The 21,062-nt window shown below is 29.4% G+C and overlaps 4 protein-coding genes across 8 annotated transcripts; 2 read left to right on the forward strand and 2 right to left on the reverse strand.

Moving 5' to 3' along the window:
• Positions 1-46: 46 nt before the first annotated feature.
• Positions 47-16,466, reverse strand: LOC132915137 (ubiquitin-conjugating enzyme E2-24 kDa). 4 transcript variants are annotated; one of them, XM_060974832.1, is made up of 8 exons: positions 16,368-16,466; positions 6,096-6,335; positions 5,094-5,217; positions 4,779-4,913; positions 4,648-4,698; positions 3,902-4,034; positions 3,082-3,229; positions 47-2,847 (listed from the first exon to the last, which is right to left on the reverse strand). In XM_060974832.1, the coding sequence occupies exons 4-8, from the start codon at positions 4,907-4,909 to the stop codon at positions 2,750-2,752; spliced, it is 561 nt and encodes a 186-aa protein (XP_060830815.1). In that variant the 5' UTR covers positions 4,910-4,913; positions 5,094-5,217; positions 6,096-6,335; positions 16,368-16,466; the 3' UTR covers positions 47-2,749. The 4 variants fall into 4 exon arrangements, with proteins under 4 accessions (XP_060830815.1, XP_060830816.1, XP_060830814.1 ...); XM_060974833.1 differs by having other exon boundaries at positions 5,094-5,125; positions 6,092-6,335; XM_060974831.1 differs by having other exon boundaries at positions 6,092-6,335.
• On the forward strand, positions 8,338-9,895 carry LOC132915138 (peptidoglycan recognition protein-like). Its single transcript, XM_060974836.1, has 4 exons — positions 8,338-8,626; positions 8,863-9,073; positions 9,376-9,494; positions 9,594-9,895. The coding sequence occupies exons 1-4, from the start codon at positions 8,581-8,583 to the stop codon at positions 9,776-9,778; spliced, it is 561 nt and encodes a 186-aa protein (XP_060830819.1). The 5' UTR covers positions 8,338-8,580; the 3' UTR covers positions 9,779-9,895.
• LOC132915131 (microspherule protein 1) lies at positions 10,528-21,052 on the reverse strand. Of its 2 annotated transcripts, none has more exons than XM_060974825.1 (7): positions 20,573-21,052; positions 18,699-19,074; positions 18,330-18,530; positions 17,777-18,196; positions 17,465-17,680; positions 16,451-17,329; positions 10,528-10,804 (listed from the first exon to the last, which is right to left on the reverse strand). In XM_060974825.1, exons 1-6 carry the CDS (start codon positions 20,686-20,688, stop codon positions 17,240-17,242), a joined length of 1,419 nt encoding a protein of 472 aa, XP_060830808.1. In that variant the 5' UTR covers positions 20,689-21,052; the 3' UTR covers positions 10,528-10,804; positions 16,451-17,239. The 2 variants fall into 2 exon arrangements, with proteins under 2 accessions (XP_060830808.1, XP_060830807.1); XM_060974824.1 differs by having other exon boundaries at positions 16,368-17,329.
• Positions 14,013-15,733, forward strand: LOC132915139 (uncharacterized). The gene is made up of 3 exons (XM_060974837.1): positions 14,013-14,247; positions 14,515-14,639; positions 15,440-15,733. The coding sequence occupies exons 1-3, from the start codon at positions 14,227-14,229 to the stop codon at positions 15,582-15,584; spliced, it is 291 nt and encodes a 96-aa protein (XP_060830820.1). The 5' UTR covers positions 14,013-14,226; the 3' UTR covers positions 15,585-15,733.
• Positions 21,053-21,062: the final 10 nt, after the last annotated feature.

Consider the following 21,062-nt stretch of genomic DNA (forward strand, 5'->3'; position numbering starts at 1 on the left):
CACTTAAAAGAGAATTAAAATAAAAATAGAGGAAGATCAGTAAACATTCTATACGACCAGATTTTCTTCTTTTATTTTGTTCTATATTCACTCTAAGATTAGCAGACTAACATTTATTAATCATATAGGATGCTCTCTTGTAGCGTCTTACAACTATATGTTGAAAAGAAAGTAAAAGAAATTCACAAGAAAAAATAGAACAGGAATCCGTTTAAACGATCTTTTGTGCCATAATATTACCTTAGAAACATCAGTTATTATTGACTACTTATATATTCTCTAAATTCTTCTATCGCACTCTTACTTTATACGAGTTATAAAAAGCTGTTTAAATTTAGCACATTTCGGAAATTATTGAAACCTTCTTCTTACGCGAGTCTTCAAATGACTCAAAGAATCGTTTAAACAATCTCCTTTACATAATTCGTATGATGAAACACGCTTCATAAAAAATGTTTTTACTTTTTTTTAACATTTAATTACAAAAGAGCAAATTTCTACGTACGATCTATATACAATTTCAGGGGTCCAAAAGATCATTTTATCAAGAACCGCACAGAATATATTTACAAGAATCTCGACAGTAATTTCAATGAAATATAAAAACAAAATCCCTTTGTACGACGTAAACTGTACAATAATTAATGAATGAAATAACTAATTAAGACAGTGAATGCTCAGTTCGTTCTAGAAACTTTAAAATTTTTGTCTTTTGTTATTATTAATTTCATTTGTGGTAGAGGCTATGATGATATTAATAGCTGAACAATTTTTATATACGTTAATATATCTTTTAGTAAAATTAATAATTAATCGGTATAAAATGTATTTGAGTTCTATAACTTGAATACTTCGTTCATCTTCAATCTCATATAAAAAAATTGTACAACGGTGTTACTTTTTGAATTATTTGTTGATGTAATCAATACAAATTTTATGGAAACCACGGACCGTGACTCTTTATCGTTAACACAGAGAAAATTATGTTTATTTACAGTTACAGCGATTTAAGTTTTATGGGCCCGATTAAAACAATCTTGAAAAGCATATTGATTGCTATACAATTTTTAACAGATTTATCAAAGTTAATTTAGTTTTCATAGTTATTATTTGTTTCATATTCATATTCATAATCAATTACCAAATAGGTATAATCAAATAGATTAAAAACTACGTAAAAAATCTCTAAATAATACTATAATCTTTGTTAATTCGGTGGAATGAAATGTGTTTAAATGAAAATTAATTTCGATCAAATAACTTTACGTAATGCGATTAATCACACTTTATATGGAAATTATGTAAAGAATGCAAGCAACGTTTTAAAGGGACCCTTATGATAACTATCAGCCTAATTACTTACAGGTCAGATTATTTGTATTGTTCATAATATTGCTTAACCTATCAATATTATTCGATACTCTCAATGGGCATACCACTTTAAATACTATCTCATCGCAAATTTTTAAAACGAGCAAATAAACGAAAGGAACAGAGAAAACAAGAAAAAGATAAAGAAGCCCTCACTTTCACTTTTTCACCCCTGTGCCATACTTTTAAGAAAGTTTAAAAAACTAAAAGTTCTCTTTATTATAATTATGAAAATGTGTACTTACATATTACAGAAATTCATAATACCAATCTATTTCTTTACCTTGAAAAGTAAATCGCTTCTAATTCTGGAAGACATTGTACAATAACTTTTATATTTAAAAAATCTTGTATAATTTAAAAGAAAAATTTATCATAGATCTATGCTTTACAATAGAAAAGAATACTTTCTGTTGAATTTAATATATTACATTGGTACCAATTACTAATATCAGTACCAAACATATTTTGTAAAAGTTTATTGGTTAAAAGAATTTGTAATGCTACTATAAAAGTTTCGAATCTAATTGATGTAAATATTTTTCATACGAACAATTTATTATAAATAAAAAAAAAAAAAATGGATATTTGCATGAAGATCAGTACATGTAATAGAAAAAATGAATCGAGACTAAATATTAAGGCTAGATGTACATTTTTATGGCATCATTAGTCAATAGTATTCACAAGAATACGTTTTGGAAGATATAAACACGTTTTAAGAGCTGTAGGGTGAAAACGAGAGTAGTAAGGTGGCACATGCACGCACATTCATTCATCTTAGGCACATTTACATACTCGATATAAAAGCACATCACAATGATCGTATGGACGATCTTAAAGAGTCTTTCATTTAAAGCAATCCTTCGATAGATATACATATACATACGATAAGTTTTCGAAGGTGCAGAGAACCTGAATTGATGATTATTCGAATGATCACTTATAATCATTAATGGGATTTATTAAAAAGTATAATTTAAATATAAACAGAAATCATGATTAACAAGTACATTTCGATACATTTTTTCGAATAACCGAACATTTTTACCAGCTGTGAAGCATTTTTTAATGTGAGGGGTGACTTCCCTTTAATGCGGCTATATCTAATGCCGACTAGCGAAACAATGTCTGTAAAATAATCACTGTTTACACGGACAAATAATTTTAATTAAAATATAGTTTAAAGAAAAGTACCACTACATTAAGGCAATTTAATCTTACAAATAACGTTCGATTAATCGAGAAAATTTGATTATTTTCATTAATTTATTAAAAATGACTGATCAATCCGAATAATCAAAACTTTAGCATAGTCGAAAGGGCTCCCTTAAGTTCGCTTTGAAAGAACAAGGAGATCAGCTTTATTCAATGTCATTCATGTGGCATAACGCTTAGTCCAAAGTCGTGCTATGCGATCATGCTCTTCTCTATTTTGTAGATACTGCGTTGCTATACTTCCTACTAAAGGATCCGCTGAAGCACAAACAATATCATAAATATTAGTGTAATAGTAAATTTATTCATATTCCTATTTTATATAATATATTCATTCATTTAAGATGATTTTTAGGATAATATAAAATTGCACAACAACAAATTTGAAGATACATAAATACATATATTAATTTCGTTAGCTTTATTTAAAGAAAATATATTATATTAATATCTAAAATAATTTAACTATAATATTTATGAAGTTTATTTTACCTGGATTACAGTCTGTTAAGAGAGAACAGATAGATAATAGTACTTTTGAAATGGTTAGCGCGGGAGACCAATTATCCTTTAAAATGTCCAAACAAATTACACCCTGACTGTTGATATTACAATGATAGATGCGTGTTCGGAATGTAACCTAAAAACATTATATTAACGATTAATTATATCTTAATGATTTTCTGTCACTCTTCCCATTACTTTTAATAGACGATCCACAATGGACTGTTTTCTATTTGTACTATATAATAGAATACGTTCTGAAAGATACGCAGCCCATTAATGAGAAAAGACAGAGATTATAAACATTTTATGATGACTGCATAAAAGTCTCTTTTTCAAAGAAAATATGCTGTATTGTTATATTATCTTTATAAACTAAGTATCCAATATTGAAAAGTTAAAATCAGCATATAACTTTATCTTCTTTATTTCATAGCTATTTCTATATTCAGTTTTGTTACATTTTGTTTTTAATAAATTACAATCTAAAATTACACGTTTAATAAACAATCACTAAAATTTTATCGGGTATTATTTGCTATTAATTTTACAATAAATGTATATGATCAAAACATTATATAGTGAAAAAAGTTTGAATAATAATTTAATAACATAAACTTCGATTAGAACGCTAAAGCGTTAAAAATAAAATAATTTATTGCAAATTTCATGTCATCTTGTATATAAACAATTTTTCTTTCTTTTAATATGGCATTATTGCATATCAACTCTATAACCTTTATTGACATAAATTTCGTTATGAAATTTATCACAAAATTAATAATAATTAATTATGCGATTAACATACCTTTGGAGGTTTAAATGGATACTCTGGGGAAAAATGTATGTCTAAGAAAAATACTCCTCCCTCATAAACTGAACCAGGAGGTCCAAGTATTGTTGATACCCATTCATATAAATTGTCTCCTTTAGGTCCTGCACTATAAGATAAATACCAAAGTTACATAGATTATTTAGTAATATAAGAAACGAGAACAAAAATTCGAATTTTGGCAAAAATTAACGATTAGACCATTGACTGTAATAAAGCTTTTTTAATTACTAAAAGAAAGAAATTTGAAAGTCAAACTATTGTTTACTTTTACGTAAGTAAGTACTACAGTCGAACCTTGTCTTATATTATTCGAGACAATCCTAACAGCTAGAAGAAAGAAATATCGAATTTTTTGTTTCTCACGTTCTGTGACACATAGCGTAGCTATGGATATATTTCGAGTTGTAGAGGCAGTAGCGATAGAAATTCGACTTATGAAGGCAAACATCGACTTGTAGAGGTCCAACTATTCTAGATTCGACTTACAAAGGTAAAATAATGTATCTGGAAAAAGTAAGTTTTACTTCGACTTCTAGAGATTTTTGCACTGGAAGGGAAGGGAATGAACAAAATTGTAGTTTTATAGGGATTTCTGGATTAACCAGGTTCGACTGTATTATTGGCACAAACAGAAAGTTAGCCGAAATAAGCTTTACTGTGAATGTGTTAATATCACAAATAACATAAATGATAAAAATAATTAAGGGAAAAAATCAAACCTGCAATTTGGTGGTGGATCTAATGTGATTTCTGCCAATTCTTTTTGTATCCTGCGACAAGAAGATTAGTTTAAGCTCTTGTTAAGTCTCCATGGCAGAGTCTTTTTAATTTTGGATGATGGATGTGCTACCTTTTGGCGGATGTTCCTAAAGCTTTCGACATCTTTGGATTAGGCTTCGCTTCCTTGCTCTCTGGCTTATTGTCTGCCAATGACGAACCACGCCCCCGGCCAGTTCCACTGGAACCTGCGCCTGATGACATGGCTCTAAAATGATTTACTTAAGCTATAAAATATATTTACTTCAGAAATATATGTAATAAGATAGCATACAAGAAATCAAATTTAATAATATATATATATGTATATATCATTATTGTTACGTAGGTAATAAATAACAGACAAATATGTAGGTCTATAAATTATCAAAGATACAATAGAACAAACCTCGTGCCCTTGATTACGGACGTCGAGAACCTCTTTGGATAAGACGCACAAAAGAGAAATACTCTTAGTACCAATGATAGTATATTCTCACCAAAAATTATTAAACGAATGATTCTCTTCTCACCTAAAATTTGATAAAATACAAAAAAATAATTTCAGTAGAATTTATTTCTTTAACATAATAATATATAGTAATTAAGAAATATTCAAGTGATTACATGAAATTAACTAAAAGCATTAGTATGATAAATATAAATTCACGTACAAAATTGTATTTATAAATATATTTATAATTACAAACATTTTTCGAAAGATACCTTTAAAATTAAATATCACAATTAATATATTGTGACGTTACATATTTTATTATTGACTTTTTATTGATAGGATAAAAATTAGATTGGGAATATTGCCTTATGTGAACAACACTTTAGTGCTTAAAATCAAAATAAAACAAATCCACAAGATACAAAGCAAATGTTCGCGTATTTCTGTATTCTACTATACATAAACAAACATTACGTGATTAGTTGTACAACCTGAGTAAAAATAACGTTGCGTGACAGTTTCGTTAATTTAAATTATATGAAAAAAAAAAGGAAAATGATATGCATAAAAGAGATTAATTAAATTCTGTGATTTTATAAATGCTTGTAAAATGTGGGGTCATATATCTTAAACAAAAGTGAAAAATAATTGTCACAAAACTGAATCTATACAAATACATAAATCTATATAGAATAAGTGAAAACATATTTATTAATTCGTACTAGATAACTAATTTAATCGGTAGGATACTTAAAACATATTATCAACATTGAATAAAGGGATTTGATAATTAGACAACGAAAGAACGTACAATAATTATCAATAATTTCTATTTAAAAAGAGAATCATAGAACCATTCATGATTCAGAGGAAGAGGTGTGTTACCTCGTTGGTAGAAAAGTTAGCCTTTCGATCGTTTCAGAATAAACTTTAGGACCAAAAGACCGAACCTACGTAAATCCCAAGTGAACCGGCCGAATTCCTTGTTGGATGTACTACTGGAAGCGAGCGTGCTCCTCAGGTGCTGCTGTGTATGCTGGCGGGCTTCATCGTCGCTCTCATGTCTCGAAGTCACGATCGCGGCGTCCCTTTTCCCTCGGCGAGCGCCGAAACGTGCGCATCTCTGCGTCGCCGGATGTTGACTCTGTCGCCGCCGCGGCGGACATCGGTAATCCTAGCTTCTAGATGGATGCACTGTCTCCATCATTATTCAAAAATATGCAATACCAATCATTACCAATAAATTCCCTAAAATCAGTTTTCGTCTCTTTTTTTTCATTAGGTTAGGGGGTACGTTAACAATACGTCCACAATAACAATAAAAGTTGGTACTTTTTGTTTCATAATATACTTGAAATATATTACTTATATGCGTAGGTGATACAAATATGAATTTCCTTCAATTACTATTAGTTAAAAATCTAGTTATTTAAAAGTATAAAAAATGATAGCTTCATTTGTATGGTGTGTGTGTACAGTGGGTCGCAAAAGTTTTCGTACCTACACTTGGGCACAGAAGAGTTTCATTTTTATATTGTGCTTATCATATAAAGCGTTTTAAAACTCTCATTTTACTTTAAAACACTAATGAGACGCGATTACGTGATTATATCGGCAAAATTTTATTGAAATTATTATATATTATATATGTGCAAGATGTTTATTGCAGACCTATATTTAGTGAAAGCTTAATATACAATATGAATAGTAATACCGTCTTAAACGTACATCTAGTAAGTAGTAAAAATGGTCTCACTATATACTGAGACCTATTAATATTGTGGATAATTGCCGGTTTAAATATTTTTGTGATTGGAGTTAGGTTTCTACAAAATATATATATTTGTATTAAATATCTTGCAACCTCTGTATATTTCCAGAATTGTTAAAAATTTTACCGATATAATCTGATAGTTGGGTGTCATTACAGCGTTAATGGAATTTTAAAATGTTTCGTAGAATACACGTAATATGATCATAAAAAGCATACGCGCTGTATGTATCTGCTAAATGTACACCTATTTGAAGATTGAAAAAACACAAAGATGGGATATTAAGTATTTTGAAGACGTTCAACAGGAACTTTTAAATTCTAGTTTCCCTGAAGTTCAACAGAAATTTTTAAATTATAGGTTTCCTAAAGGCGAAATACATATGACAGTTTTGAGTTTATTTTCGCGGATGAATTTTTAATTATTTCAAAGTTTTATCGCGTGCTAACTAAATTAGGAGGACGCTACTGTGGACGAAAACTATGCAAAGATCGGTTGTATTCATGCACTATAATAAAGTTAATTAAATTGCAGTGTGATTTGTTATTATATTTAGTTTTAAAAGTCAGTTTTTTTTCTTGCATTCTTTTTAATTTTTTTCTGTTATTACAATTTACTATTTAAATTACGCTATTTAAATTTCTAGAATAAGCGGAATGCGTGCGTTGATTGGTCGATTAAATAGATAAGGAAGATGGTCGACGTGTAGATGGTCTACCAGAGGGAAGTTTGAACATATTTTTAAGAAAGGAAGACAGGAAATAATTAAAGGACGAAGAAGGGTAAACATACCGACTTGAAATAATCAAAACTCATAGATGAGGACTGGACATATATGCGAGGAAGTAGAAACGGCGACATTAAGGAAATATCCGCTGTAATTTCCCTTACTGTAGCTGGAAACACACGGCAGAAGAACATAACACAGGACGAATTCATCTTGGAAGACACTAAGAATAACGCATTTTATATTATTGACTAAATGAATTAACTACTTATTATAACAGCGATAAATATTGTAGGTCGATGAATTTGCCACTAAACGGTCGGCATTCCATTTAAACAACGAATTCCATTTGAATAACGAATAGTTTGGGAGATAATTGCGTGTGAACCTTGTGGAAATCGAACACCCTGTACACGTACGTAGCTTACTTCTTGAGTTATGGATGATTAAAGAAAGTGTTCAAAGTGTTTACCTCGTTACTCCACTAAAGTGAATGTTATTAACTGAATACGTACTTAAGCACATACGTTGTAACTCCGAAGTATGAGTTAATCTTTTCTAAAGTTTACAAAATAATACGAATCGATATGAATATGATTCGTTATTAGATCAAAAATGAAATATATGAGCTATATCTGGAATATCTCCGCTTGTGCGCACATTCAGCAAAAAAAAAAAAGATAAAATGCAGAAGAAAAAAAACATTAACGCTTTAGATTATATGAACTTTAGTCGGGTGAGATAGCTTCCAACTGGAAGCACATTTAATCACATATTTCTCTTCGTTTATTAATTGCTCCGCCTTTTATAATTGATACATCTGTTGAAATATAATAGTAGTTTATTGTATTTTTTTTATTTTTAGTTTATTTAGACGAATAAAGAACATACGGGTGCAGCTTTACAAGTAATCATACAGTTTCATTTGAATATTTAGAAGATGCAAAAATTGATGTTCACAATCTTTCTTCTCTTTCGTATCGGTGGTAAGTCGGTATTTAAATGTTATCGAAGATAATATAATTTTACTAAAAGCTATGGTAATAACTGTTTTCGAGAAAATATACTTGAAAGAAGTAAACATTTTACAAAATTATTCTGTATTTTCGACGTTATTCAACAATCGTACATATAGATATGTATGTACACGATGTTTTTATAAATTAAAAATAGAAAACGTATGTTTCTTAAGAATAAAGTAATATAAATTTTGCTTTCTCAGACGGAAACGAGAATTGTCAGATTACCAGACGGAGCGAGTGGGCTGATGTAGACGCAAAAAGCACAAATTATTTAATTATTCCCATACCATATGTCATTATTCATCATACAGTTACCGCAGAATGTGATACTAGAAGTACATGTACTGATCAAGCCGAGAACATTCGATCTTATCACATGGATAGTAATGGATGGGATGATATAGGATACTCTTAAGTATCATTTTAAATACATTACTTACCACATAACATGATCGTATAAGATCTGTAATTTAAATGTAGAAAAAATAAGCGACAATGAACTTTGAATAATTGGAAAAAGAATTTTAATCCGTTCTAGTTTAGTCTCTCATTAACTAGATTTCGGTTTTCAATATTTTACAACGATTCTAAAGAAATTTGTGTTCTTTATTCATTATTTTTATATTTATAGAGTGAAACTGACAATTAACGTTTATTACGAAACAATAAACGTTTTATTCTACCGTTTGTTATTTAATATTTTTACTCGATAGATTTCTAATCGGTGGAGATGGGAATGTATATGAGGGCCGCGGCTGGAATCGTGAAGGAGCTCATACCATTGGATATAATAAAAAATCTATCTCGATTGCTTTTATAGGAAATTTTCAAGGTACTCACACTTTCTTTCTTTTGTGGTTATATGTATTATACATTTGTATTTTTATATTATAATTATTTTATGTTAAATGCAATATCCTTTTTTACTCAGAAAAGGCCGCAAGTGATAAAATGATGAATGCTGCGCATAAATTAATTCATTGTGGCATATCAGAAGGAATACTTAGAGCAGATGTTCGTGTAATCGGTGCTAAACAAGTTACAGCCACTAAGAGTCCTGGATCGCAACTTCAGAAGCAGATTAGAAATTGGCCTGAATGGGTTTCTACTCCGTAACCGCAGAACATAAAAGTTTAAATGTAGTATTTGTATAGCAATAACAATGTTATACGAATAATATAATTAACAGGGAAAATGTTGATTTGGGTAATATATTTAGCATCTTTTATTTTATATTCGTTTGTTAAACACCGTTTGTCGTTTGTCGATGCACCACATAAAATTGAAGACATACTTTTTTATATCCTTAATTATATCAGTCTTAGAAAATATTTTGTACATTAATATAAGATAATAAAATGTTGCTATTAATGCTAATAAAACGATGAAATTCATTACTACTTTAATACTTGACTATATTCTTTCTTTCTTTCTTTCTTTCTTTCTTTTGCTTTCGACGTAGTATCGATGGGAAAAATTGTTTGTATTCCTATCTCGTCTCTGTCTCTTCTAATATTTTCAATAATCGATATTATAAATTCATACTATATATTAGAATGGTCAAATGCCGAATTTGTATCTGCCGGGATTTATTCTCAAAGTTAATGACGCAATTTGTCGATTTAAGTATGATATCGAAATGTTCTGCCCTTATTCCCAAAACATCGTTTTAGCAATCAAACATACATAGAATATGTTCGTTCTATTTTATCTTCGTTCTAAGATAGAACGTTCTAAGATAGATTTTTTGCTACTAGCCGGCAAGTTAAAAGAGAGATATTCTACGATTTTATAAAGGACGATATTAACGTGATATGAGATATATATATCATGCCATGTACGAATGAAATTTCAGTTTGCATACATACATTGCAAATAAAATTTATTTATAAAGGATTATTTATAAAGAATTATATATAGTGCTATAAAAATTATAATCATCCAGAAAGAGAAGCGACAATTGTTACGATAATTCTAAAGTTTAGTAATGTATCAGTTAATAATATCGAAGGCTCCTCGTATTTCTATCATCACCAGCCGCTTCTGCCTGACCATCCTCTTCCTCCCCAGCTATTACCGTTCCAACCGTTTCTACGACCACCCCAAGAGCCGTATGATCCATAGCGCCATGGATTTCCATAGCTTAAAAACGTTAGTAAAATTGTTATTAAATTCAGAGATAGAAATCTCTGCATAAATAATTCGCTAATACCGAGATTATGAAATTACTTGAAAATAATGTTATTTTTATCTTGATATTCAAAGATTATTTGATATCCGAGAAGCCTCAAAGCCAAACGGTATTAAGTCGACTAAAAAAAAAAAAAAAAAAAAAAAAAAAAAATGTCATTCTACATGTTTCTGGTACAAAATTCTTCACTTTTTCACGGATCTTGTAACTTTGTTTTGTTCTTCAACTTCAACAAACTCTAAAGTGTCAAACGTCCTGACCACGATCGATTTAATTTATTCATATTACGCGTACTTGTTGTTCTTAAAATAACGATACGATTGATCAACAATGTACACCATGTACACCGATGTTCTCTCTCACTGTCACTTAGAACCAAAGAATACCTGCGACTTCACTCTGGTTCTGGGTTCCAGACACAGTATACATGATTTTAAGGTATTCAAACATTCAATCGGTGAAATACAACGATTCATTAGACTCGCGAAAGTTTGCCAAAAAAGTGTTCCGAACAAAACTTTGTATGTATGAATTATTTTGATTTACCCATAAGCAGTTGCGTCAGCATTCAAGTCGTTGGCATTTTGTAAAGGGGATTGAACCTCCATAGCAGCAGGTTTTAAAGGCATCTCCAAACAGGATACCAAAACCATCATTGAGACAAGTAAGATCTATATACGAAAGACATCCTTTATTCTTTATTCTTTATTTATATGACGGAATATTATTAGTGATATGGTATATTATTAAGAAAAAGAATAATAATTTTTACTTTCTAAAGTATTCTAAACATATACATATAATGCAAACGTATCGTTCGTTTCATTACTTATAAAGTAATAATGTGATTTTTTCTTTTTAATTAATATAAAGAGAAACAACGTCAAAGATTTATTGAAATAAAATCGCAGTAATCGGTAAAACTGTATTCGGTACTCACCAAATGCACTGGTCGCAACATTTTGACAACTGAGATCAGATCGCCCAGGATCGGGTTTATATATCTCTCTCTTTAAACACAAAGAGTTGCGAAGAAGGGTTGACATCACACAAGGATGCGCACAACAAAGGATAAACCGGTAAATGTTGAGCCAATACGATTGAAAAATGTCACTAACTTATTTTTCTTACGCTAAGATATGCGTAATATGCCGTCTCATTTTCCTTATTATATAAAATAACTTTGTTGCAACAAAAATTTACTCCAAGCTTACAGAAAGTTATTAAAAGGATATTTGCAGTCTAAAGAAGCTGCGATTATTTGATATTCTTCTAGTTAATTGGTAATCTTATGCTTTATATCTTTGTTTAGTAAATTATTTGTCCACTATTTGATATCTTCCATATCTTCTATGTCTATTCTTTCAAATAATAGCACTGGTGCGTAAAGCCATCTTTATTTTACTGTGTCTTTAAATAAATAAAGAGACAAACGATAAACCGATGTTTATCCGTTATAACAAATTTTTATAAGAATATTATTTTGCAGGGAAATAATATCTTTCGAATATGTTCTGTGCGATACAAATAGATTATGCCCTACGGTAGTAACATTTTAAGAGCAGTAATAAGTACATCGGGATCTTAAGTTTGTAGTACGAGCGAAGTCGCAGATATTCTTTGATTCTAAGTGACAGTGAGAGAGAACATCGGTGTACATGATGTACATTGTTAATCAATCGTATTGTTATTTTAATAACGAGAAGCACGGCGTAATATGAATAAATTAGATCGATCGTGATATCTTCTGAGAATTTTTTCTGATAAACTAATACAAGTAATATAAGGAAAGCTAAATAAACACACGCGATATACAATTTGACTTTAAATGCTTTGTTTACAGAGGCATAAGCGTTAACTATAAAACGTATATAAAGTTAAGATTCCATTCTTTATTTATCGTAGAATATGAAAGATTGACACGTTATGATATGGCTAGTGAAGGTGTGTACTGTTAGTTGCATCGAATTGTGCATACATATGCGTATATATATATATCTACTAATCTACTAACTGTATATGATTTGATATACTAAACTATATATTACAAAACGCACAGTTCCGTTTTAAAAGATGCTGGTGACCTTAAAATGTTCTTCATTCCCTAATGTAAAAAGATTAAACTACACGAAACGTTGTACCCCCTACAATATTTTACATTTTCATTACGATACCCTTTTTCTATCATTTTGTATCATTATTTCCGACGATATTCAGCAGTTATGCTTTACATGCTTCACGCTGTATAAAATATCGAACGTTGTATGAAATAAATAACGAAGGACATTTTATCGTGGAATACGAATGTAATTACAATACTGTTTATTCGACTGTATTCGTATGATTAGAATGGCTCGATGTAAACAACAGGTCACACCTTCAATAACTATATCGTAATAAGACAACGTTTCATATCCTGTAATTAAAAAATGCATTCTTAGCTGCATACTTACTTATCAATATTTCCTTGTGACTTTGTAAACAAAGTATTTAAAGACAAACTGCGTATAATATGTAATTTATTTTTCCTTATATTACTTTTCTACTGTTTACCAGAAAAATTTCTCAGAACATATCACGATCGATTTAATTTATTCATATTACGCGTACTTCTTGTTCTTAAAATAACAATACGATTGATTAACAATGTACACCATGTACACCGATGTTCTCTCTCACTCTCGCTTAGAATCAAAGAATATCTGCTACTTCGCTCCAACTACAAACTTATGACCACCGTGTACTTATTACTGCTCTTAAAATGTTACTACCTATAGTAGGTAGTAACATATACCTACCTTATACTAGGACATAATCTATTTGTATCGCACAGAACATATTCGAAAGATATTATTTCCCTGCAAAATAATATTCTTATAAAAATTTGTTATAACGGATAAACATCGGTTTATCGTTTGTCTCTTTGTTTATTTAAAGACACAGTAAAATAAAGATGGCTCTACGCACCAGTGCTATTATTTTAAAGAAATATGGAAATATGGAAGATATGGAAGATATCAAATAGTGGACAAATAATTTACTAAACAAAGATATAAAGCATAAGATTACCAATTAACTAGAAGAATATCAAATGATCGCAGCTTCTTTAGACTGCAAATATCCTTCTAATATCTTGAGTAACTTTTTATTGCACAAAGTTATTTTATATAATAAGATAGCATTAAAATGCTATCCAGAAAATTTTTGTGTAAACTGTTAAAAAAAGTGATTCGACATTTTTCAATCGTATTTATACGATGTTTACCTTACTCTTCGCAATCTTGTGTGTCATCTCAATCCTTCTTCGCAACTGTTTGTGCTAGCAAAGACATATATAAACCCGATCCTGGGCGATCTGATCTCAGTCCTCAAAATGTTGCGACCAGTGCATTTGGTGAGTACTGAATACAGTTTTACCGATTACTGCGATTTTATTTCAATCTAAATCTTTGACGTTGTTTCTGTTTATATTAATTAAAAAGAAAAAATCACATTATTATTTCCCATGAAACGAACGATATGTTTACATTATATGTATATGTGTATAATACTTGAGAAAGTAAAAAATTTTTATTCTTTCTCTTAATAATATACCCTATCACTAATAATATTCCGTCATATAAATAAAGGATAAAGAATAAAGGATATCTTTCGTATATAGATCTTACTTGTCTCAATGATGGTTTTGGTATCCTGTTTGGGGAAGCCTTTAAAACCTGCTACTATGGAGGTTGAATCTTCTTTGAATAATGTCAAGGACTTGAATGCTGATGCAACTGCTTATGAGTAAGTAAAAATAATTCACGATATCAAACAATTGACGAGTTGATTTAAAAACTATTCGTCATTGAAAAATAAACACTTTCTATCATACACGATGATAAAAGTAACGGAATATAATCCATGTTCCCTAACTTTCTGCGGGACGCTTTCTGTTTTCATTGCAGAATGGATTTTATGATATATTAAATTAATAAACGATATTATTTCATGTTTCTCTTGGATATCTCGAAAGAAAAATAATTATTTTATTATTACGTCTAATTCAATACTGACTAACGCGCTAAGAATATTTTTTTAGCAGATTATCGTAAGTCTACAGAATCGAAGCATCCAACGTTTAGATACCTTAAAATCGTATTAACTATATATATATATATATATATGAATTCCAATGCCAGAGTAATGTAAACTTTAATCACACTTTTCAATCTTTAGTATAGAACAAATCACAGTTGCAAAGCCTTGTAACTAAAATCATTAGAGATATATACGTAATTTTTTGAACGCAGATAGAATGTTTATCGTTTTATTGTTTAAAAGTGAATTTGTGTACTGGATACTGTTGTGTTTTGAAATAAAAATAGATCGTTTTCCTCGGAACAAGATATGGATCTAATATCGTTTTTAGGCTATTATATTAAAAATTAATTCTTAGAATGAAAATATTGCTTATCTTCGGAAAGAGTGAGAAATCTAATACAAGTAACATGTAACATGTATGTAATTCGTCCCTTTATTAACGAATTATTTATGAAGAACTTTTTATTCCCGAATTTAATAACAATTTTATTAATGTTTTTAAGCTCTGATAGACATCATTATGGACATGGATGGAATGGTGGTGGCGGTGGACACGGAGGTGGTGGCGGTGGACACGGAGGTGGTGGAAATGGACATGGAGGTGGTTGGGGTGGACATGGAGGTGGTTGGGAAGGAAGGGGCGGTTGATGATGATGCAAGCATAAAGAATCCCCGACAGTATCCAGTGAAACATTACTAAAACATCGAATTATTGCAACATTTGTCACTTCACTTTTTCCATGATTATAATTTCTATAATATATAATCCTTTAAAAAAATAAATGTTATTTCCAATATATGTGTAACTTATATTTCGTTCGTATCACTACACGATACATCTCGAATTACATTAATATTATTAGTTGTTTGTTTCGTCACTGTGTTTTAAATTGTATCGAGTGAAAGATCATTAGCAAACTGGTATATGGTAAATATGAGGGGGAACGGGGGAGTGGCGGCATAGAAGATAGAGAAGATAGAAGAGCATAAAATATAATTAAGTGACATTACTTTATTTCAAGATATTGTCTTTAAATAATTATTACATTAGATTTTTTAAATAGTCAAGTGACTTTTCGTTGAATCACTTTGTCATTTGACTATCGAATGAAATAATTTTTTATTTTACTTGATACTCTCTATTTGAATAAATGTTTCTTGAAATAAATTTAATGTATGAAAGACAAGGGGAACATAAATACAAATTACACAAGCATTCTGCTCTGAGTGTTCCTTTCTTTCTCATATGCAAATTTTTACAAAATTACGATTGAAATATTTTTTAAGCTAACGATTGTTCAACCCAAGTATCTCGACACATTTTTACGGAGAATGACAAAATGCATCGAATAGTGCATCGAATAAAACAATGTATAGTTTCATTTAGAAAAATAGAGGTTAGCTTGAAATCTCTGAAATGTATTCACTTACGGAAAAGACAGGTGCACCGCGTGATGCATCACTCGAAACCATTTAATTTCTCGTAATGAAATTTTTCTCAACATTATACATACATATATCCCGTATCTTCCTTTCTTTCTTTCTTCCCCCGTATTTAAACAACCCCCAGCCACGGATTCGCATTTCTACATTTCCGCCATGTTTCTGACCACAGTGGCGGATCCAGAAGGCAATCACCCCTATCGTCCCTCCCCAAAAAGTAACGAAACACAAAAATATTATGTCACATTCTGAAAAACTTGTTAAGTATATAATCAATGTGAATTGAATTATTTAGGCTGATAGTATCGGATAGAAATATTCAAATAGAAATTACAAGCAAATTTTAAATCTTGTAAAAGAAGGTTCAAAAATGCACTTACACGTTTCACTCCACCTAACCCCCTCCCCTGACAATGCTCCTTGATCCCCACTATCTGCTCAAGATTACGCATTGCCTCTAGAATATAAACAATTCCTTTCACGGCTCCTCAAAGGTATACATATGCTCATTTTTTCTTTCAGTAGTACATTTATTGTAAATTTTCTAATATTTAAACAAATGCAAAATATAGATGAATTAAGCTGTTTTGTACAATGCAAGCCACTATTAACAAGGAAACAAAATTACAATATACAAAATTGAGCAAAATTTATTAGTTTCTTTTAATGGAACAATTATTTACTTTATACAAAACTCTTATATATATATATATATATATATATATATATATATATATATATATATATATATATATATATATATACACACGATAGTATATACGATAATACAATAAACGTATACGAGACAATACATTATTTATAGTAGTACACAATATTAATTATGGAATGAAATAGAACACTCATGGTTTCAAATTTAGTTTGACTACCTCTTGACGTATAACAGAAATCAGTTCTTGATTTATCAAAAATATAAATCTCAGACCTGCAATCTAAAAAAAAAAAAGAAAAAAAAAGAACATTGAAAGTATTATATGTCTTGTAGAAAGAGTATTAATAAGAGTAAAATGTTCTCTTTTATAATATAATAAATTCTCTTATATAATAAAACCAAACTAATTTAGTACCTCAATTACACTATTATTATTAAGCTTCATTTTATTTCCTGCAAGAATGGGCCTGCTGTCTACAAAAATTGGTCGCTTTCCCTCCGAGGAAAGAAAGAAATCTCCATTATTTCTTAACCGAATAGTTCCTTGTCTTCTTGATATTTTCCAGGCTGGCCCTTCCAATGTTAAATCTACATCCACATTGTGATCTTTTGTTGAACGACCCACAGTAATCTAATCAAAGAGTTAAGAGTTTAAATAGGGAATCAATTAAAATAATACAAGATAAGTTTAAGTGGAGATTTCTTATCATACAGTTTAAAAAATTACCTCTCGTGATCTCATTAAATATCTAACAAGCCTTCCCCTGAGTATTGCTAAAGTTTGATTATCAAAATCTGGTGGATTTACTCCCGTTACGCTATCAACTAGAACCTGCCATCTACACAATTCATTTTCTAACACCTTTATTTCTCTTTTATTTCTCCTATCTGCTGCAATAAGTTCCGCATCTACTAACTCATCTTTCTGTTCCATTAATTCTGTATCATTGATCATTTCTTCTGCATCAGAAAAATTAAGAACGTGTTCACCCCGTGGTAAACTTTGTACAGTTTGGTCAGGAAGAAGATGATATTGTTTCATTAACTGCCAATGAGCTAATAAAGCTTTTGCAGTTCGGGCAGAATAAAATGTATGAGCATTTGCCTCAAGAAGTTCTTGAAAAACTTCTACCGTTGGTTGAGTAATCTAAACAGATAAAAAAAGTTATCTTATTATGTAAAAAATATATGTATAAGAAACTAAAGCCAAAGATATTTTATATTTTATATTTATTAATATAGCTTAAAAAATATTTTATTAAATTAAAACATTTAATTACCGATTTTATTGTACCCAGAAGATCTTCCTCTGCTTTACTGTATAAAGTTCTTGCTTGCACACTAGCAATTAATTCCGGATGTAAATTACGCATAGCTTGTACTGCTACTCTTGAAACAGCACTGTCGTATAACAAAGCATACCATCTTTGTTGTATTTCTTGCAATGTGAAACGGCAAGAAAATTTTGTACCTCTGTGAACCTATTGGACATCAATGAGTTCTATGTATTACTACTACATTATTATTTTTAAAAAATATAAAAAAATGAGTGATACTAACAATACCTTAACATACTTAGTAAAACAGTATTTATTGTATTTCTTTAATTTTAGCTTGCAATGAAAAAAAAAAAAAAAGAAAATAAATACCATTCTTAAATCATTTGTCTGTTGTACACCAGTGATTAATGCTAAGTCATCTGTTGGTTTCCATCTTCCTAGATCTTTTGTTGCATTTACTGAATGTGAATGATTTTTATTCTTCTTATTTTTTCGTCCTGGAGCATTTGACGCTCCTGGTCTACTTGTTCGTCTGTTACATCTATCCGATTGAGAAACATTTGTAGAAACCTGAATAGGACTTGGTGCATTTTGTTGTGGAACAGCAGACTCTATTGGGGTGGTAGAAATTGAGACAGTTCTAGATCTGGAGGCAGACTTTGTACTTGTAGCTGGTGGTTGTAAGTTGAATGTTGTTTCAACAAGCTCGTCATCAAATTTTCTACGCTTTATTGTACGTGAAGAACTAAAAGTATAATACAAATGATATAGTTGAGATATATATAAGAGTTATTAATCTGTATTTAATTAATTTAATTAATTCTTTGAGTATTTTATTGATTATTTTTATTCTTACTTATTGTATGTCATCTTTATTGACAACTTCCTTTGTGTAAAGTATATAAAAAGTAATCAAACAAGTAATTCTTATATTGTATGCTTCTTCCTAATTATATTCCTTATTCTTTATATTATAATATTGTATGTAAGATGCGATTTTAAATTAAGTATGACTTCAATAACGCTTTGTGCATACAGTTGTTTGCATTTATATATGTACTTACACAAATGTATTTGTTTGTCCATCTTAACAAGCAAAATAAAATCTTATAGAAATTTTAAGTGTACAAAAAAGTTTTTCTATTATTATAAATGAAGGAATAGATTATAAATTTCTAATAACTTAATCATCTCATAACTCATAAATAAATAAAAACAAATTTAACAGTTTTTTTATTTGTAAATGTATATAATAAATGTTCAAACAATGTTAAAGTCATATAATATCACGATATCCATGTGAACACAAGTTTATTGAGAATTAAAGTTATTTTACAGTTGCATTAACAACAATTGCAATAAAGTGGTAGATTGATTTTGAAAGATAATTGCTTTTATTCGTTCGTATTTTACAGTCTTATGTGCTGTTTCACTTTTAATTTTAAAAATTAATGGCCACAAACATGTTTTATTAATAATGTTTGTTCTCGTTTGACCTCATATATATATATATATATATATATATATATATACATGCGTGCGTGCGTGCGTGCGTGCGTGCGTGTGTGTGTGTGTGTGTGTGTGTGTGTGTGTGTGTGTGTGTGTGAATTGCATTTTCTAGCATTGGTCAATTTATAAGGATATTATGTCAAAACAGCCTTCATATATATAAATATTTCATTTTAGATAATTCTTGCAAATGTTTGTTCTATTTCTCTAAATGTTTTCTCAAGTTATGTTATTATATATGTTTTATGAAGAATTAAACAAATTTAATTGAAGTTATAATTTACTCATTAGAATTTACTTTTTAATATAAAATATTATCTAATTAGTATTAGATTAAATGTTTTGTCATAAAAATGTATCGATAGAGTTAATAGTAATCTATTACGAACTACATTAATGAAAGAATTAACATTTATAAAAATATATACATTGTCTTCTCTACTAGTACTAATATTTATAATATTTACAAAATCAATTCTAGTTTTCTACATTATTAATAACTAATATAAAGTTAATTAACACAAACTTGTATAAGATTCTCATTTGATTGTATTAAAATAAAAATAATTAGTATTCATATTTTTAATAAAATAATATTACGTCATGTAATTATGTGGTACAATTAAAGAATTAAGCAGCCTTTAGATGTATATAATATACAATAGGATACAATATATGAACATAGAATCATTTAAATCTGTAAATACATCTGTAAGTGAAAAGTTAATATGCACCTTCTACGTTTTGTTGACAATGGATCCAAATTTGGAGATTCGATAGATATATTTAAAAATCCATCAGTATTATGGGAAAATCCATGATTTACATTTGAAGGAGTTGGAACATCCATAATTTGATAGGTTATATTAATGTAAACAACTAATTATTGATACACATAGGTGAATTATGTCATTGTACGGTGAATAATAAAACTTTCACAACATACTAATAAGTACTAGTTATGAACTAATTTCATTAATGTTTAATGTTCATTTAAATAACTAAAATGTTTTATACGTCACGTATTCTTTGTATTTATGTTCTAACCACGGCTTAACAGAAGAGTCAACCGTGGAAACAACTTTGATAGATATTATGTCAGTAGTGTTGCCAATATACGCAATAAAATAGAACTATAGAATATGATAATACTTCGTTGCTTTTAGCAGATTTTTATTATATTTTGAAAAAAATTGTTCTGTAATATTTTTACTCAAATACTTT

The sequence above is a fragment of the Bombus pascuorum genome, chromosome 16 (assembly GCF_905332965.1).
Source record: "Bombus pascuorum chromosome 16, iyBomPasc1.1, whole genome shotgun sequence".
NCBI lineage: Eukaryota > Metazoa > Arthropoda > Insecta > Hymenoptera > Apidae > Bombus > Bombus pascuorum.

Excerpts from the sequence above, each read along its gene's own strand:
- LOC132915137 (XM_060974832.1), bottom strand. The coding sequence starts at position 4,909 with ATGTCATCAGGCGCAGGTTCCAGTGGAACTGGCCGGGGGCGTGGTTCG. Across the intron at positions 4,699-4,778 it reads TTAGGAACATCCGCCAAAAG|GATACAAAAAGAATTGGCAG; the intron begins GTAGCACATCCA and ends TTCTTGTCGCAG. Across the intron at positions 3,230-3,901 it reads ATCCATTTAAACCTCCAAAG|GTTACATTCCGAACACGCAT; the intron begins GTATGTTAATCG and ends TAATGTTTTTAG.
- LOC132915138 (XM_060974836.1), top strand. The coding sequence starts at position 8,581 with ATGCAAAAATTGATGTTCACAATCTTTCTTCTCTTTCGTATCGGTG. Across the intron at positions 8,627-8,862 it reads TCTTCTCTTTCGTATCGGTG|ACGGAAACGAGAATTGTCAG; the intron begins GTAAGTCGGTAT and ends TTGCTTTCTCAG. Across the intron at positions 9,495-9,593 it reads TTTTATAGGAAATTTTCAAG|AAAAGGCCGCAAGTGATAAA; the intron begins GTACTCACACTT and ends TTTTTTACTCAG.
- LOC132915139 (XM_060974837.1), top strand. The coding sequence starts at position 14,227 with ATGTTGCGACCAGTGCATTTG. Across the intron at positions 14,248-14,514 it reads TGTTGCGACCAGTGCATTTG|ATCTTACTTGTCTCAATGAT; the intron begins GTGAGTACTGAA and ends TTTCGTATATAG. Across the intron at positions 14,640-15,439 it reads GCTGATGCAACTGCTTATGA|CTCTGATAGACATCATTATG; the intron begins GTAAGTAAAAAT and ends AATGTTTTTAAG.
- LOC132915131 (XM_060974825.1), bottom strand. The coding sequence starts at position 20,688 with ATGGATGTTCCAACTCCTTCAAATGTAAATCATGGATTTTCCCATAAT. Across the intron at positions 19,075-20,572 it reads TTGTCAACAAAACGTAGAAG|TTCTTCACGTACAATAAAGC; the intron begins GTGCATATTAAC and ends TTATACTTTTAG. Across the intron at positions 18,531-18,698 it reads AGACAAATGATTTAAGAATG|GTTCACAGAGGTACAAAATT; the intron begins GTATTTATTTTC and ends GATGTCCAATAG.